At 39.8% G+C, this 18903-nt stretch overlaps 1 protein-coding gene across 1 annotated transcript; it reads left to right on the forward strand.

Annotated features, from left to right (window-relative positions):
* The first annotated feature begins 13872 nt into the window (after window positions 1-13872).
* LOC109178475 lies at window positions 13873-14597 on the forward strand. The gene is made up of 2 exons (XM_019328108.1): window positions 13873-14020; window positions 14137-14597. The coding sequence occupies exons 1-2, from the start codon at window positions 13873-13875 to the stop codon at window positions 14595-14597; spliced, it is 609 nt and encodes a 202-aa protein (XP_019183653.1).
* Window positions 14598-18903: the final 4306 nt, after the last annotated feature.

An 18903-nucleotide genomic window follows, 5' to 3' on the forward strand; every position in this document is an offset into this window, starting at 1 on the left:
ACTCACAAGGACCCGGAAATCAAATTAGTAAACATGATGAAAATGAAGAAATATTTGACCCAAGGACACGAAGCCTTCCTGTGCTCAGTCGAAGATCTCGACACCAAGGCAGCCGCTCATAAGACCATTCCAGTGGTAAACGAGTTCACCGATGTCTTTCCAGACGAAATCCCCGGGGCACCCCCAACCAGGGAAGTAGAATTCACCATAGACTTAGTGTCTGGCGCTGCCCCAATCTCAAAACCATCTTATAGGTTGGCGCCAAAAGAAATGAAAGAACTAAAAGCACAACTTCAGGATTTACTAGATAAAGGATACATACGCCCCAGTACCTCACAATGGGGAGCATCAGTACTATTTGTCAAAAAGAAAGATGGAAGCATGCGTCTATGCATCGACTACAGAGAACTAAATCAAGTTACAATAAAGAATAAGTATCATCTTCCCCGAATTGATGACTTGTTCGACCAACTTAAAGGAGCAGGGGTGTTCTCAAAAATCGATTTAAGATCCGGATACCACAAGATAAAAGTGGCCGACCCAGATATTCAGAAAACAGCCTTTCCAACCCACTACGACCACTACGAATTCACGGTAATACCCTTCGAACTCACTAATGCACCCGCTATATTCATGGACCTCATGAACCGACTATTCCGGCCCTACCGAGATGACTTCGTCATCGTGTTCATCGACGACATCCTGGTCTACTCACGAGACGAAGAGGAACATGAAAAGAACCTCCGCACAACCTTGCAGACCCTGAGGGAACACCAGCTATATGCCAAATTCTCCAAATGCGAATTTTGGAAGGACAACGTGGCATTCCTAGGACACGTGATAACCAAAGAGGGGATCAGGGTGGACCCAACCAAAATCCACTCCGTCAAGGAATGGCCCACACCAAAATCACTTTCAGAGATCAGAAGCTTCCTAGGGTTAGCGGGCTATTATCGAAGGTTCGTACCCGATTTTACCAAGATAGCCCAACCCCTCACCAAGCTCATGAAGAAGGAAACCCCCTTTCGATGGGATGACAACTGCACCTCAGCCTTTCGGGAATTGAAAGAAAAACTGACCACAACACCTGTTCTAGCCCTTCCCTCTGGAGTGGAAGGATTCGAAGTTTTCAGCGACGCCTCCAAAAAGGGACTAGGATGCGTACTAATGCAAAAGGGCAAGGTAATAGCATACGCATCCAGGCAACTCAAAACCCACGAAGAAAACTACCCCACACACGACCTCGGGCTAGCCGCCATCGTGTTCGCCCTAAAAATTTGAAGGCATTACCTATGCGGAGTACAATGCAAAATCTACACAGACCATAAAAGCCTGAAGTACATCTTCACTCATAAAGATGTTTAGAACTTATAAAGGATTATGACCTAGATATTCAGTACCACGAAGGGAAGGCTAACGTCGTGGCAGACGCCCTAAGCCGAAAGACTAACCACTCCCTCAACACCACCTGGGTCCTGTCAGACGAGCTATGCAAAGACTTCCAAAGGTTGGATTTGGAGGTAGTAGAGCAAGGACAAACAAATTCTGAAATCCACCTATTCAATGTCAGAATCATACTCGCACTACTCGAGGAAATCAAAGTCGGGCAGCAACAGGACCCAGAGCTAGATAAAATACGGCTCGACCTGACTCAGGGAAAAAACTGACCATTCAAAATATGTGAAGATGGTAGCCTCCGCTATCGAGGGAGATGGTGCATACCCACGACACACCCCCACCTAAAACAACAAATCTTCGAAGAAGGGCACAGCTCACTATACTCGGTGCACCCCGGAGGCGACAAATTATACCAAGACGTGAAAAAGATGTTTTGGTGGCCCAACATGAAAAAGAAAATTGCAAACTTCGTGAGCAAATGTCTGAACTGCCAAAGGGTAAAAGCCGAACGATGCAAGCCCAAAGGACTCGTACAACCCCTCGAGATACCACAAGGAAAATGGGACTCCATATCCATGGATTTCGTAGGAGGGTTACCCACAACACCAACAGGTAAGGATAAAATCTGGGTAATAGTGGACCGACTAACCAAGACAGCACGGTTCATTGCCATGAAAGAGACATGGACAATGACACAACTAGCCAAGGCCTACCTAAACCGAGTAGTGAAATACCACGGAGTCCCCTGAAACATCGTGTCCGATAGGGATCCCAGGTTCTTCTCACAATTCTGGAAGTCTCTACAAACGGCCATGAGGACACGGCTAAACTTGAGCACTGCCTTCCACCCCACCACCGACGGTCAAACCGAGAGAACCATTCAAACTCTCAAAGACATGCTAAGAGCCTGCATGTTAGACTTCCAGGGGACATGGGAAGAACACCTAGACCTCATCGAATTCTCTTACAACAACAGCTATCATGCAAGCATTCGCATGGCTCCCTACGAAGCACTGTACGGTAAAAAATGCAGAACACTCTTATACTGGGAAGACATGGTCAGCCCAGTGGCACTGAGACCCCAATACCTACAAGACACCATAACTAAAGTCAAACACATACAAGAAAGAATGAAGGCCGCCCAGGAGCGCCAAAAATCCTACGCCGACCTGGGGAGAAAGCAAGCCGAGTTCTCCACGGGGAAAAGGTCTGGCTAAGAATCTCACCCACACGAGGGGTGATGAGGTTCGGAAGAAAGGGGAAACTCAGTCCCCGGTTCATTGGTCCCTACGAAATCATAGAAAAAGTCGGGGACCTGGACGACGCACTAACCTACGAAGAGAAACCCGTAAGGATCCTGGACACTAAGACAAGAACCACTCGCCAGCGAACCATAGAAATGGTAAAAATCCTCTGGACCAACCACGGGACCGAAGAGGCAACATGGGAACTCAAAGACGCCATGAAGGAATGCTACCCCGAACTCTTCACACAACGTAACCAAGGCGAAAGCATAGGATAAGGGAAGAGGTCAACTCATCAAACCAAAGCTTCGGGGACGAAGCTTCCCGTTAAGGGAGGGAGAGTGTAACACCCCGTGTTACGGCCTCCAAACCAATTAATTATTTAATCATTTACCCAAAGGAAAGAATTAAATTCCATTAATTAATTAGGAAGAGTCCACCATAGCCCATGGACCCTTATCCCTAAAACCAACCCCTTAGTCCTATAAGGAATAGAATTAGCAAACCCATACCAGTTAGACCCTAATTGGGACTCTTAGATATATAAATAGGGGCATAGGAGGCACCTAGAACCCACACCACAATAACTTCCACCACATAAGAATTCCCAAGAATCCCCATAGGAGAAATCAAGAAAGAAGATATCTTAAAGAAAGACCCTTCATAGCCAAGTAATTTAATTAAGGCTAAAAGGTAACCCATGTCTCAACAAAACCTATTTTCTTTGTTATAATCTCTTCCTTGGCTTCTTCTCTATGCTTGTGTCTTGATAATTCGTTTGTGATGATGATGATATGATCTTGATGATTGATAAGATGATTTTATGTGTTGATCTTGATAATCTTGATAATCTTGAGGATTGTGGGAAAATCTTGATAATTGTGTGTTGTTCTTGTTGAATCTTGATGTTCTTGATTTTAAAGATAAAGCCTAATTTTGTGATTTAAATATGATTAGAGCCCTAGGTTGAATCGTGAATTTCGTATTGGGATATTCTTGGTATATTTGGGCGGGAATTCGCATGTTCGGGTATTGATTATGTTTAGAAGTCATGATAGGATGTGTTCAATGTGATTCTTGGTTTTGATCCATTATTTGACTACGTGGTGTCGTCGTTTGCGTTTAAAAGTGTCTGAGTATGGTTTCGGGTTCCACAAAAGATCTCGGGACCCAAGTTTTGAAAAAGGAGTCAGTGGGGGGTAAGGGGACCCGCCACCTACCCGCTGCCCGAATTAACTCCGCCAGTGCCCGGCGGAGGTTCGTCGCCGGCGGGTTGCCCTCCACCCGCCGGCCACCCACTGGATTTTTCCCACTTTGGGACTTTAGCTTCCCCGTTTGATGTCCCCCAACCCTCGTGGTGTCCCAACGGACTCCGTTTGTCGTGCTCGAGTCTAGTTTGATGTTTCGGGTATCGTTCGTAGGATAAAAGAGTCTTGTGTATTGCATGCTATATTTCTACAGACACATCTTTTGTGTTTCAACACATACATCTTCCTCCTAGTACAACGGGTTACCGATTCACTAATGATGTCTCTCAGTTTTACAATCTTTTTGACAATTTAGTTAACCTGAAGAAAGATGGTATTGATTTGGAAACTTTTCTTGGCAAAGCCCAAAGTTTGATCACTGAGTTTGGTACACTCATGCCTATTGGTGGTACACCCGCAGAGCAACTTACCCAACGAGACAAATTCTTTGTAATACTTCTCTTAACAAAATTAGGACCTGAATTTGAAGGCATTCGGAATCAAGTTCTCGGATGTTACTTTCTTTAAATCAACACCTTTCTTTTCGTCTAGTTTACCGACCTCCATCTCTCATTTTCCTGATGTTCTTCCTGTTCCTACTTTTCAAGGAGGGACCGAGGTGCATTTACCTCAAGATCCGTCATCACCTAGAAATCCTGATCCCTCACCTACTGAACCTCCTTTACAAAACGACAGTGTTACCCCCTTTCCTTACACTTATCATCGCCGCTCTCGACCACCCGCGACAGTTCAAATCGATGAAATCCCAACTGATTCATCTCTCGAGCTATCTATGCCCTCGAACCCGGTTCCAGCAACAAGCTCTCCTATCGCAAGTCGTGTAGGTAACAGGTCATCACGAAATCCCTTTCCCATATACAACTTTATTTCATATGATCGTCTCTCACCTTCATATAATGTTTTTATCACATGTTTATCTTCTGTTTCTACCCCTAAATCTGTTAAAGAAGCCCTTGGTTGGCGTCAGGCTATGGTTGATGAAATGGCTGCTCTTCATTCATCAGGAACTTGGGAGTTAGTTCCATTACCCGAAGGTAAAACAACTGTTGGTTGCCGATGGATCTATACTGTGAAAGTTGGGCCCAATGGACAGGTTGATAGACTTAAAGCTTGACTGGTAGCCAAAGGATATACACAGGTTTTTGGGATTGATTACACTGACACCTTTTCACCAGTAGCTAAAATTGCTTCGGTCAGAATCTTTCTTTCTATGGTTGCCGTTCATCATTGGCCCTTGCATCAGTTAGATATTAAAAATGCCTTTCTGCATGGAGATTTAGAGGAAGAAGTCTACATGGAGCAACCTCCTGGGTTTATTGCTCAGGGGGAGAGTAACTTGGTTTGTAAGCTCAAACATTCTCTCTATGGTCTAAAACAATCTCCTCGTGCCTGGTTTGGACGGTTCAGCATAGTAGTGCAAAATTTTGGTTTAAATCGAAGCAAAGTTGACTATTCCGTCTTTTATAGACATCAACATGGTAAGAGCATTTATCTTGTTTTATATGTTGATGATATTGTCATTACAGGAGATGATGTTGAAGGAATACAATTATTGAAACAACATCTATTCCAACATTTTGAAACAAAAGATCTGGGGAAGTTAAAATACTTTTTGGGAATTGAAGTAGCACAATCCAAGCAAGGAAATTGCATATCACAAAGAAAGTATGCATTGGATATACTAGAAGACACAGGTATGATGAATTGCAAACCTCTTGACACTCCTATGGATCCAAATATCAAACTCCTACCAGACCAGGGGGAGCTTATCCAAGATCCGGGAAAATATAGACGATTGGTTAGAAGATTACTTTATTTAACTGTAACTCGACCTGATATCTCTTTTGCGGTAAGTGTTGTTAGTCAGTTCTTGGCATCTCCACGTGAAAGTCATTGGGAAGCTGCCATTCGGATTTTACAATATATTAAAAAATCTCCAGGCACTGGTTTGTTATACAAAGACCATGGAAACCTTGAAATTATTGGGTACACAGATGCAGATTGGGCAGGTGCATGGGATAGAAAATCAACATCTGGATATTGTATCTTTCTTGGTGGCAACTTAATCTCTTGGAAAAGTAAAAAGCAAAATGTTGTTGCTCGATCAAGTGCAGAAGCCGAATATCAATCTATGGCCGTTGGAACATGTGAACTTGTGTGGTTGAAAAACCTCCTTACCGAACTACAGATTTGTACAAAGGAGTCCATGAAGCTCATTTGTGATAACCAAGCAGCTTTGCATATTGCATCAAATCCAGTTTTTCATGAAAGGACGAAACACATTGAAATTGATTGCCATTTTGTTCGAGACAAAGTTACTTCTGGAGATATTACTACATCTTTTATAGGCTCAAATAATCAATTAGCTGATATATTTACTAAAGCTTTAAGAAGTCATAGGATTGAATACATTTGTAACAAGCTTGGTGCATATGATATACATGCTCCAGCTTGAGGGGGAGTGTTGAAACACAAAAGATGTGTCTGTAGAAATATAGCTGTTGAAGTTGTGTAGGGTTGTGTCTATTAGGATTGTGTCTCTTAGTGTGTATATATTTATCTGTTGTCTCCTCATTGAGACAAGCAAGTAATAAAACAACTCTTCTACATCTTTCTCAACAGTATGGACCCCTTAGGACTATTCTTAGTATGTGGATGACTATGCATAAGTTTTATTTATACGTTTTCCCCCTCCCTATGTGTTAATGTGGGTTGCATGTGCTTGCTACGTGATATATGTGCATGACTCTTGGCTGCGGTTAATTCCTTCATGCTGCGGTATGAGACAGGGTGCTGCGGGACCGTGTTAGCACTATATGCGCTAACCCTTATGTATGAGCATGCAATTGGTCCCGTGGCGCCACCAAAGTGTGCTTGTGTGACAAGGATATTGATTGAATGATGATGTGAATGACATGAAAGTGAATTGTGACCTGTTTATATGATGTTGCCTCTATATAATCAGTTATCGTTGTTGAATATGTTTTTCCCTATCTGTCGAGTCTAATCCTGGTTTCAAAGCTAGAGTCTCCTAAGTATATACCTTCCAGCTTCAAAATGGTTTTACTATATCTATGTATATATATATACCTATATTGTATTTTAACGCGTTTGAGTGAGTTACCAGCATCATTCGCTGAACAGATATATTTGGCTTTCAGGCACAGATGATTAGCTCCCGGAGCGCGCTAGAAGAACTCGGATTAGATAGTTAGTCTTTCCTTTCGGCCTGCGTGCCTTGATGATGTAATGACAATATTTGAGGATAGTTAGTTAGAATAGCCTGTACATCTGAGCTCCCCAGCTCAGATGTGGCATAACACCCCCGACTCTATGTTTCGAATGCTTCATTTGATATCTATTTAATAGAATTGCATTCGTATTATAAGATAAAAAAGTTTTAAAATTTTCGGGGTGTTACAGTCAATATGTTAATATACTTCAATGCATTGCTGATCTTGTATGTATTTATTTGATCTTAGATTTTCAGGGTGATCTTCAATGGTTGATCCAGTTAGTTACACTATTTTGTAAAACAGTAAAGGTATATTTGTGTATTCTGCACATATATTTTCTCATGATGTTGAACTTCAATTCTTTAAGTGTCAATATGTTAATATACTTCAATGCATTATTGCTGATCTTGTATGTATTTATTTGATCTCAGATTTTCAGGGTGATCTTCAATGGTTGATCCAGTTAGTCGTTTGATGTTTTGTTTAGTGTTTTTGTCCTTTGTAAATTGTAGTTAACTAGCTTGATCCATTTGGTTGATATTATATTTAGTTTTATGTTATTTATTATATATATTGTAATTAATTAGATTAGGTGATTAGTTAGTTAATGTTATATTATTTAATGCCCCTTTTGATTGCTCATTTTTCAATTCTCACTAGTTAATAGCAGTTTATATTGTTTAATTTTCCATCCTCCATTATTTGCTTTCAAAAAAAAAAAAAAAAAACCCTAAAAAGTATTTTAATTAGTTTGAAAAATAATTTGTAATTTTGGGGAAATCAACCGAACCCGATTATGGCCCGATCCGAATTATTCGAACCCGAATATAACCGATATTTTCGGTTCGGTTTTCGGACTTAAAATTTTTGGGCCTGAAATATTTTGATGAATCATTCAGCTGCAGGTCGAACCCGAACCGTGCCCAGCCCTACATTTAGGGCACTCTGAAGCTACTGATCTGCACCTGAAAAACATGCGGTGTAACAACCGTCAGCGAATAATGCTGGTAACTCACTCCCACGCGTTAAGTACATTATAGGTAGATATAAGAAACCATTTTGAAACTGGAATATGTATATAATCCTAAACAAACACTAGCTTGAAAACCAAGATCAAGACTCAAGGCATAACAACAGGTTCAGCATCATGAATCATCATAAAGGTACTAACATGCGTCCTAACTCGCAAGATAAGATAACCACAAAGCTCAGCAATAGCAAACAATAACAACAATAAGACACAATGACAAGCAAAGGCTGTAACAACAAACAATAGTATCACAATCTAGCCTTATGCCAAGTTCCAACCTTTACTCCTCTCCATCCTTATATCAGTTTCAACCTGTACCTCCAGGCCACCCTTATAACGCCACCCCCATATCCCTCCGGAGCACTTCATGGCTCCCCTCCAACATATCACCAACATGCCACCGATCTGATAGCACCGTAGTGCCATTCACATGATCTGTGCCTCTAGCACCACTACCAAGGGGTCAGCGCATATAGCTCTGACATGGCACCGCATCGCTTATAACTTGACCCATGCCTTTAGCAAGCAAGTCAAGGTGGTTCATGCCTTCAGCACGATAACCGAATGGTCTGTGCCTTTAGCACAATAACCGGTCACTCGTTGTGCCAAACTCCAACAATTCTTTTCTACCAATCACATCCCTTTCTCATTAGGTACAATCAATCAGTCAACACGCACAACAGCACAGTGGCCACCGCTCAATAACAACAATAATCAATACACATCAACACATAGCAATAGATAGTCAAAGGGAAAGCACCACAATCACAACAACAAGTGACATCAACATAAACACGCAAACCACAAGATACAGCCTAAACACTACTTCCCAAGATAACGAGACAACCACAAGATACCCACGGGATTTATACAAATCTCATCCTAGGTCAACGGGATACTAACTTAACACACATGAAATAATCACGACTCATAACTCCTAAAACGGTATCCAAAATATCAAACGACACTCATAAACGTCAAACGGGACACAACGGGACACGGGAAAACAACAAACGGGGTAAAACGTCACGACTCATCGCCCCGTTCCAACGGGTGCACGGACCACCCGCCAGTGGGAGGCTGTGTACTAGCGGGTGCACGGCGGGCGGTCGGCCGCCTGCTGGTACGGCGAGTCTGTACCGGCGGGTGGTCAGGTGGGGGTTCGTACCCCCACCGACCCTCCGCTGGTACGATGGTAATCCGGCCTTTTCCCCTTTCGGGAATTCATCCGTTAAATCCAAAACCGAGTCCAAATACATCTCAATACGCAACAACAACAATATGGACTTGAACCACAAGAATTAAGCCAAGAAACCAACACAGTTAAATCCCAAATACAAGCACTAATCATGCCAAGAATCAAGAATAAATGCACAATAATTCAAGATCATCAAGAACCTCAAGAACTCGATCATACCAAGCTCCAATAACAAACCCTGAACCTTGAATAACACCCGAGCATGCGTAAACTTACCCAAGAACATCAAGAACATTAACAATAATAAGATTTACTGTACAAATCCTAAAGACATGCTCTAAACACAATTAAATACAAGAACATGCCAATAACCACACAGGGCCACCAAGAATATCAAGAATACAAGAATCCATATTACAAATCCTAAAGACAGGCTCTAACAGGGCACAAATACAAAATCACGCATTCAATCGTTCAACGGAGCCAATCAATAAACAATAGCAAGGAAAATAGGTTTTGTAAGACATGGGTTATCTCTTAGTCTTAATTAATCCTCCCTTGGCTATTAAGGTTCTTCCCCAAGATTTCCTCCCGATTGATTTCCCTAGGCTTAATGACAGGGAATTCCTTTGGCTAGGTTTCCTGGGCAATTCGTCTATTAAGAGTTATGAGAGGTGAGAGGGTTCTAAATGCTTCCTAATCCCCTATTTATATATTTAAGAAATCCTACTTGGAATCTGAATGGTAAGACTCACTTTCTTTATTCCTAACAGACTTTAGGCAAGAGTCCATGATCCATTATGAACCATATTAACTAATTAATGGAATCCTAACTAAATTATATCCTTTTTAATTATTTCTAACGGAATTAATTTAATTAATTAATCTGGATTTGAAGACCGTAACATGGGATGTTACAGCCGTGATCGTTGCTTCCGCAGCAGGACTCAACGTCTTCCTCCACCGGTGCACGACGTGGGTGAGGACTTGCTCCAGAGGCGGCCAAGTTCGTCTGTGCCTAGGAGTGAGCAAAAAAATCGGACCGACCAAAAAAACCGATGACCAATAACCGAACCGACCAAAAATTTTGGTTTTCGGTTGGTTATCGGTTATTACCTTTAAAAAATATCAGTCATTTCAGTTTTTTGATCGGTTATCGGTTTTGGGCCAAAAAAATTAAAACCGACCGAAAAATCGAGGAAGAAGCCCATGACTTCTATTTTATATTAGCTCAATACTAAAGTATAAAACATTAAAATAATAGCTAGTGTCAGTGTGTTAGTCGTGTGTACAAACTGTAAAGGAGAGGATAAGCTCAAAATCCCTAAGGGGTTGTTTACCAACTTGGAAAAATGGAGGATTTTTCAAAGAAATGGAGAAATTGAGAAGTGGAAAGAATAAAAAATGGAGATGTTTTTTACTAAATTTCTTCTTCCAATTTTTATCTCATCTCCATTCTTCCACTTCTAATACAATTTTGGAGAAAAGCAAAATAACATTCTCCAAATGGAGAGATGGGAATAACACGCATGAATAGTTTAATTCTAAGTGAAGTATTTAGGTCGATTCCAGCTGAACACATTTATTTTTTTATCTTTTAGGGTTAGGTCATTTCCCATCCCCACCAGCTTTCTTTCTTTCTCTCCATCGCCGTCTCCTCACCTCCTTCTTTCTCTCCATCACCGTCTCCTCACCTCCTTCTTTCATCGCCAACTCCAGCCTTCCCCATCGCCTCACATCTTTCTTTTCTTTTCCCCATCTTCCTCGTTCTCCTAGCAGCCTTCCTTCACGTACAACAAAGAGGAGCTTCCTTCACGCAGCACTCCGTCATCAAGTGGCACAATCACTCCGGTGAACCTCGACAACTCAACACGGGCCCTCCAAAATCTTCCGTAGGATCTTGCCCAAGTCCACAAGTAATTATCTAAACCTATTTTTTATTTATTTTTTATTTTGATGAATGATATATCATTTCTCTTTTGCTAATATAATTGATAATTAATGGAGAAGATTTAAGTAGAATCTCAATTGCAGAAACTCATTTTGAGGTTCTGATTGTAGAACTTCAAAATGAGGTTTTGATTTTATAACCTCGTTCTACAACCAGAACTTCAAATGAGGTTCTGGTATAACCTCATTTGAAGTTCTAGCAGAACCTCATTTTGAGGTTCTGAACCAGAACCTCAAAATGAGGTTTTGGTTTGAGGTTTTAAACCAGAACCTCATTGTGAGGTTCTGGTTTTGGTGAGGTTCCAACAGAACCTCCAAATGAGGTTTTGATTTTGAGAACCTCATTTTGAGGTTCTGCAATTAGAACCTCACCTCAAAATGAGGTTCTACTAGAATCTCATTTGAAGTTCCAGCAGAACCTCAAAATGAGGTTATGAGGTTCTGATTTTAGAACCTCACTTCAAACTGTGTTGTATGCTTAATTTTTGTGAATATTACTTGAAAAATTATTGAAATTTGTAGATGAGTAACTTACGGAATACGAATGACGAAGATGCAAAGTGGTTGGATAGTACCTTGGTCGTTTTTCTTGATATTGTATACGATAGAATCAAACAACACCCAAATGGACAACCTGTTTTTAAGTCCTCTTGCTGGAATGAAATCAGTCAAGAACTTAAAGACAAAACATGATGTGTTTATACTGGTAGTCCATTGAGTGGAAAGTATAACAGATGCAAAGATTTATGCAAGCGCTTCTTAGAGGTGTTAAACCACACCGGGGTAACATTCAACACTGAAACACATAAGGCTATAGCAGATGATGAAGTTTGGGAAAGTTTCTTCAAGGTATGAATTTTAGTTTTATATATAATGTTATATAGTACACTAATATAATAAATATGACACAAATGATGTTTATTTTATTATGTAGAAAAACAAGATCTACAGAACTCTATACAAGCAAGGTTGCAAACATTATGAGAAGTATTGTCTTATTTTTGGCAACAACTATGCTACTGGAGTCCTTGCGAACCCTTCAACGCAAAAACCAGTGAACTCCAATGAGGAAAGACAAAATGAAGATGACTTTATGATGCTTGATACAGACAACCTACCTAGAAGTTGTGGGAATAGTTCTAAGGGCAAACGGAGTGCAGATGAGATGACTGGTAGTGGTCAAATGAGTGTTAACAAAAATTGGAGAAATCAACTTGCTACTGCGTTTGTGTCGTACAACAGTATAATGTCTAAAGATTTGCATGACAAGAGAGAGGAGCGAAAGGAAAACAAACTTAGGCAACGATTTAAGCAGCAACGAGAAGAATCTGCTAGTGAAATGAGTACAGGAATGACCAATACTCATCTTGATAGTATGATGAGAAGTGTGCAAATTCTAAACACATTCTCAACTCTTAGCCCTGAAGCTTATAATCAAGCTTTTGAAAAACTTGTCACGTCTGAAACTCACCGAAATGGTTTTATTGCAATGCCCGAAGATAGGCGATTGGCCTGGTTGCTTTCCCTTTAATCAGTATTGTATTAATTGTTGTTTGTATGATGAACATGTTCTTTATATTATGACTACTTATGTGATCAGAACTCCTAGTAGTAGTTACAAAGTGTTGTAGTAACTATACTTTAGTATGTTGACATGTTGTATTATGACTACTACTTTAATTGTATTTTAAATTGTAATATGTTAAGTGTTGTAGTAACTATACTTTAATATGTTTATATTAATACGTGTTTGAACTTTTTACAATGTGTTGGATAGGTAATGTCAGACAACAATTATGATATTTTTTATAGCTCACCAACTGATGAGAATGACTCAACTAGTTCAGATGACTCATATGAGGAGATGAAGAGACAAGTTGGGCACATGTTTGTCTTTGCTGCTGCATGTTTATTAATGGAAAGTGTAGACAGGATGCCGTGTAGGAACTCTGCACTTACAGGTAACCAATACATGGGAGAATTATTATATGGACACCCTACAAGATGCTATGAACAATTAAGGTGAAGCCACATGTATTCTTTCTTTTATGTAAGAGGTTGAAGGACATGAAAGTGTTACATGATACAAGAAATGTTAGTGCAGAAGAACAATTGGCTATGGGTATTAATGTTTTATGTCAAGCATGCACACAACGTATAGTGGCAGAAAGGTTTCAACATTCAACTGCAACTGTTCATAAATGTGTGAAGAGAACGGTACGAACGCTTGTACGCTTAGGGAATGATATCATTAAGCCACAAAATAGAGGACCTGTTCAACCAGAAATCTTACGGAATCCAAAATGGTACCCTTATTTCAAGGTATTATTATTATTATTATTATTATTATTATTATTATTATTATTATTATTATTATTATTATTATTGTTGTTGTTGTTGTTGTTGTTGTTGCTGCTGTTTTTGTTAGTTGTTAATATTATTACAATCTTTATTGTAGAAATGTATAGGCACCATTGATGGAACACATGTGGCAGCTTGGGCACCAACATAAAAAAAAAAAAAGATGTATCGTGGTCGAAAGGGCTCAATGGTGACCCAAAATGTCATGGCCGTTTGTTCACATGACATGATGTTTACTTACATACACGCAGGATGGGAGGGAAGTGCCAATGATTCCCGCATATTTTTAGATGCAATTACAAAACCTGAACATGGATTCCCTATTCCTTCCCAAGGTATGATATTGTTTTCTTCTTTTTTAAAAAAAAAAAAAAACAAAAATGAATAAATCGTATTTAGTTTGTTGAAAATTATAAATACGTCATTAATTATGTGCATAACATTTATATAGGTTATTACTATGTTGTCGATGCCGGTTATCCAAATACTCCTGGGTTTTTGGCACCTTATCGTGGGGAGAGCTATCACTTAAATGAATTCCGTGGACGAGGACGAATACGGAATAAGCAAGCTCTATTCAACTATCGACACTCGTCCTTGCGAAATGTCATAGAGAGGTGTTTTGGATTACTAAAAGTGAGGTTCCCAATTCTTAAATACATTCATGGTTACCCGTTGCGAAGACAAGTCCAAATTCCTATTGCTTGTTGTGCAATGCACAATTTTATACGGATGCATGACGCTATGGATCAATTATTTACCGAATATGAAAGTGAATACATGGAAATGCCTAGTAGTAGTGGAAGTAGTGGTGGAAATGATCCCATAGAATTAGATATGTCTCAACAACATGTTATGCATGAAGTTCGAGAAGACATAACAAATGCTATATGGGGGGATTGTAATCAATGATGATCTTGTTTTGTAGCTAAACTATGTGTAATGATTGAAATAATTATAATTTATTTAGTAATATACTTTTATTAACTTTCGTTAGTTTTACACATTATTTAGCATTAATTTGTTGAATTTTTTATTTCAAAATTGAATTTGTAAAATGAAATTTAAAAATTTTGGAAAAGTAGAAAACTGGAGAAATGAAGAATGAAAAACTGGAAAAATGGAGAAATGGAAAACTGGAAATGGAAAAACAGAGAAACGAATTAAACGACCCCTAAATCACTCTTCAATTCTCGCCTTCACCGGAATCACCGCTTCACCTGCGACTCCACGAGGCTGCAACGCTGCTACTTGCGAGTCTCCGAGCCTGCGACATTGTCGTTCGCTACCTGCTGTGGTGCTGCCGGACTACATCTTCCTGTTCTAGACGGTCGCGACTTGCTGTCTTGCTCTACCTACGAACTGTGAAAGGCGATGGGACCCATTAAGAAGAAGTTTCGCCTTCAGTCTGGTCGATCTGCGGCAAATTGGTCGAGTCCTATTCCTTCAAATCATAGTATAAGTTTTCTTAATCTCCATAGCCCATAGTTGTGTTCTGGTTCTAGACTTCTAGGGTTCTGAAATAATTTTTTTCAGAATGTATTTGGGGCTAAAATCATTTGATTTTGTCATTGAAATTAGTAGTATAATCAAATAAGTTTATTAATTAGCAGTATGCATACTCTTCGTATTTCATATTTAGTCACGATAAGGTTGATTTTTAAATCTGTAAATTTACATATTTGAAACAGAGTTGATTTTGTCATTGTTATGAGATGTTTTTCGGTTCAAAATAACCGATCATAACCGACCGAAATTTTCAATTTTCGGTCGATTCGGTAATGAGATGTCTGTCGGTTATTTCGGTCGGTTATGCGAAGGTGGTAGATTTTTCGGTTATTTCGGTTATTAACCAATAACCGACCGATGCTCACTGATTACTGTAATTTGGGGCAAACAAATAATACCCGGAGTATTCGGGTTGTCGAACCACAGAGAGGTGGGGTACTAATCACTAGCTACTAGGTTACTCATATGAAACTAGTCCGAACAAAACTTGAAGGTTGATTGATTGCATAAAATAACAAGCAGAATAAAATAAGTAGCAAGGTTTTGTAGACAATAGAGCAAAATAGGATTCTTGGGGTCACAATGTTTAATCACCTAGTGCCAATGAGCAATAATCTAGAATAAACTTCCCATAATAAGTTCCCATTTCCCAAGGACCAACCATTAGGTGCAATCGTGTGTGCCCTAATTTATGCCCCAACTCCCATTGGTGACACAAACATGACTGTGAAGCTAGTAATTTAGGCCTTTAACTACCAACAACAACAGATTAAAACAAGATTGCAACACAAATCATAAAACCAAACATAAATATATTAAGAAATTAACGAACTAGGCACATAGGTTTATAAACAAATTCACCCAAAAATCCTTAAGGAATTTAGCCGAGCATGGCTAAATTATACATAGCAAATATGAATAAAGGATTACAAATCATCAGAAGAGTACATGAATTAACCAAGCGATTCTCCCAAATCTCCCTGGCTTCCTCCTTGCTTCCAAAGACGACTTGAGCCTCTTGATTTCTCTCTTTCTTGTCTACAAAGAACTCTAAAAATCTCTCGGTGTACCTTTAGGGTTGAGGAAGGAGGGATTTTATAGTGGGTACAAAGTTGAGATGAAATAGGAATCTTGTACAAAATTGGACTCAAATTATATTTCCTATATTTTAAATAAAGAATTGCCGTCCCACTTAATTGGAATTGAAGTTGGAAGTTGGAATTTGGAATTTGATATCTTGAAGTATGCGCCTTTCTTTAATTTGGAATTGAAGTTTTGTTAGGAATATATTGAAAATTTTGATGAGCCGAATGTATTTTTGAAAAATCAAGTAGTCCCCAATTTTATTCTATTTGAGTCAGTCCTAGTCTACGGAGTATGGTGCACCTATATCATGCAACCCATGTACAAGTCTGGAAAATCATATTTTGATTTTCGATGTTAAGCGGGATTATAGCTTAACATAATTATGTTGCGGAGAAGTCACCAAGAACCATGCTAGAGGAGTTGGAAGAAACGCGTGTGAGCTAAGCCAGGTGATCCTTAGTTCGAATCTTAAGTGAAGTAATTTTTAAGCTTGCTTTGGAAACTAGCTTGGACCGTATGAGAGACTAACTCCACCGTATGAGAGACTAACTCCACCGTATGAGAGACTAGCTCAATGTATACGAAGACCGTATGGGAGACTAGCTTGGACCGTATAATCGTATGGGAGACTAGCTTGGAGAAGTATGAGAGACTAGCTCAAAGTATACAAAACCGTATGGAGACTAGCTCAAAGTATACAAAACCGTATGGAGACTAGCTAAAAAGATACTAGCTAAGGAGAGACTAGCTAGAATGGAGACTAGCTAAGGAGAGACTAGCTAAAAAGGAGACTAGCTAAGGAGAGACTAGCTAAGGGAAATGCACAAGTCTCACAGAAGCCATGCACCATATGGAGAAACATACCAAGTATGGTGGACTAAGCTTGAAATTCGAAACAGAGCATCTCACCATGAACAACAGTGAAGTTTTTACAGAGGTTCCAGTATATTGTTTAAGTTTTTACAGAGGTTCCAGTATATTGTTTTACAAGGATCATGAAGGAGAAAATATCTGATATATTTTCATCTGAACATCAAGTTTTTACGGTGGAACCGGAGACGCTCGAAGAAGGCTGATTTGCGGAGAAATAATTTTATACTCAAGCAAGAATTAGCAGATAAATTATTTGATCAACTTGACATGTCAGAGCATTTATGAAGGAGAAGAAAATCAAGCACGCCGCGCCGAACTTATTCAAATTTTGGAGGCTACAAAATTCAAGACACGGCAACGGGCAATTTATTCAAATCATCTGACAAAAAGGAGAAATGACATCTACCTACAATTGCAGATCAAGTTGACAATATTATTTGATCAACTACAATTCAAAATGGACGATCGAGATCGAAAGTTGATCAACGGGCAAATAGCTTTCTTTGGCTATAAAATGCCCAAGCAGACTTGAAGACATATATGACTTGAATCACGAACAAGAGCAGTATACAAACTCAAAGAATATCCAATCAATCATCAAGTCATGTATTGAGCTATACACGATAAAATTCAAGTCTGAGTGAGAGAGAAATTTTATCTCTTTGTAGATTTCTCTACTGAGTGTAGAAAGAGGGCGGAGTAACTAGAGAGAGTGAAAAACCCTGGTTGAGTGTAGCTTTGTGCGTAGCACTCGTGGTGAAGGGCAGAGTAACAAGAGGAGCTTGTGAAAACCCTTGGAGGACGTAGCTTTGTGCGTAGTTCTCGTGGTGTAGGAGTACAGCTTGGTGCGAAGTACTCGGGGAGGCGGAGTAACAAGAGGAGCTTGCGAAAAACCTTGGAGGAGTGTAGCTTTGTGCGAAGCACTCGGAGAAGTGTCGTTGGACACTTATTCACTATTGTATCTGGGTGATCGAAGAATAGTGAATTTCCTCCTTGAAGTGAAAGGAGAAGAGTGGACTAGGAGGATTACACCACCTCTGAACCACTATAAATCTCTCTCTCTATTTACTTACTGCTCATATATTTTGTGCATGCTTATTCTAACTGCGAACTAACTCGATTACGATTTATCGCGTATCTTTATCTGTCTGGGTTTGATAGTTCCCACGTTTGCATGCGAGCCAAACTTTGCGTACATTATATTTGAACCATATTAAGTGTTTCTAACGTATTGCATGTTTAGAATCTCTCCTTGAGCACCACACTATTAAGCATAACACTATACCGCTACCTATTCCGCTGCACACTCTAAGTTGTTTATCTTGATGATGCTTGTTACTTAGAGTTGATATAATTAAAGTGTTATTTGCCTTGTGTGTTTTGCGAAAGAATTTGAAAAGTTAGAGAAGTCTATTCACCCCCCCTCTAGACTTCTCGCCACCCATTCGGGACCAACAAGTTTGAATTTGAACATTGCAGTTTGAATTGGAGATTAACATCAACGCCGCCCCTTTTAATTCGTTTGATTTCAGCGCCTTCGCTCGACGCGTCGAGCTGAGTCTCGACGCGTCGAGACCAGCAGGTCTCGATTTTCTGATGCTACTGGAAATTTTCGACGCGTGGAGCCTTTGGCTCGACGCGTCGAGTCCTCTGGGCCCCGAATTTGTCCAAAATTGCTCCAAACTCATCCTTGAACTCCCCTTGCTCATATCATTGACCTAAAATGATTCAAAAACACTAACAAACACCG

The sequence above is a fragment of the Ipomoea nil genome, unplaced genomic scaffold (genome assembly GCF_001879475.1).
Source record: "Ipomoea nil cultivar Tokyo-kokei standard unplaced genomic scaffold, Asagao_1.1 scaffold0848, whole genome shotgun sequence".
Classification (NCBI taxonomy): domain Eukaryota; kingdom Viridiplantae; phylum Streptophyta; class Magnoliopsida; order Solanales; family Convolvulaceae; genus Ipomoea; species Ipomoea nil.

Bases quoted from the DNA above. Each gene is read 5' to 3' on its own strand.
- LOC109178475 (XM_019328108.1), top strand. From the start codon at position 13,873: ATGGTGACCCAAAATGTCATGGCCGTTTGTTCACATGACATGATGTTT. The intron at 14,021-14,136 runs GTATGATATTGT...ACATTTATATAG, and splicing joins ATTCCCTATTCCTTCCCAAG to GTTATTACTATGTTGTCGAT.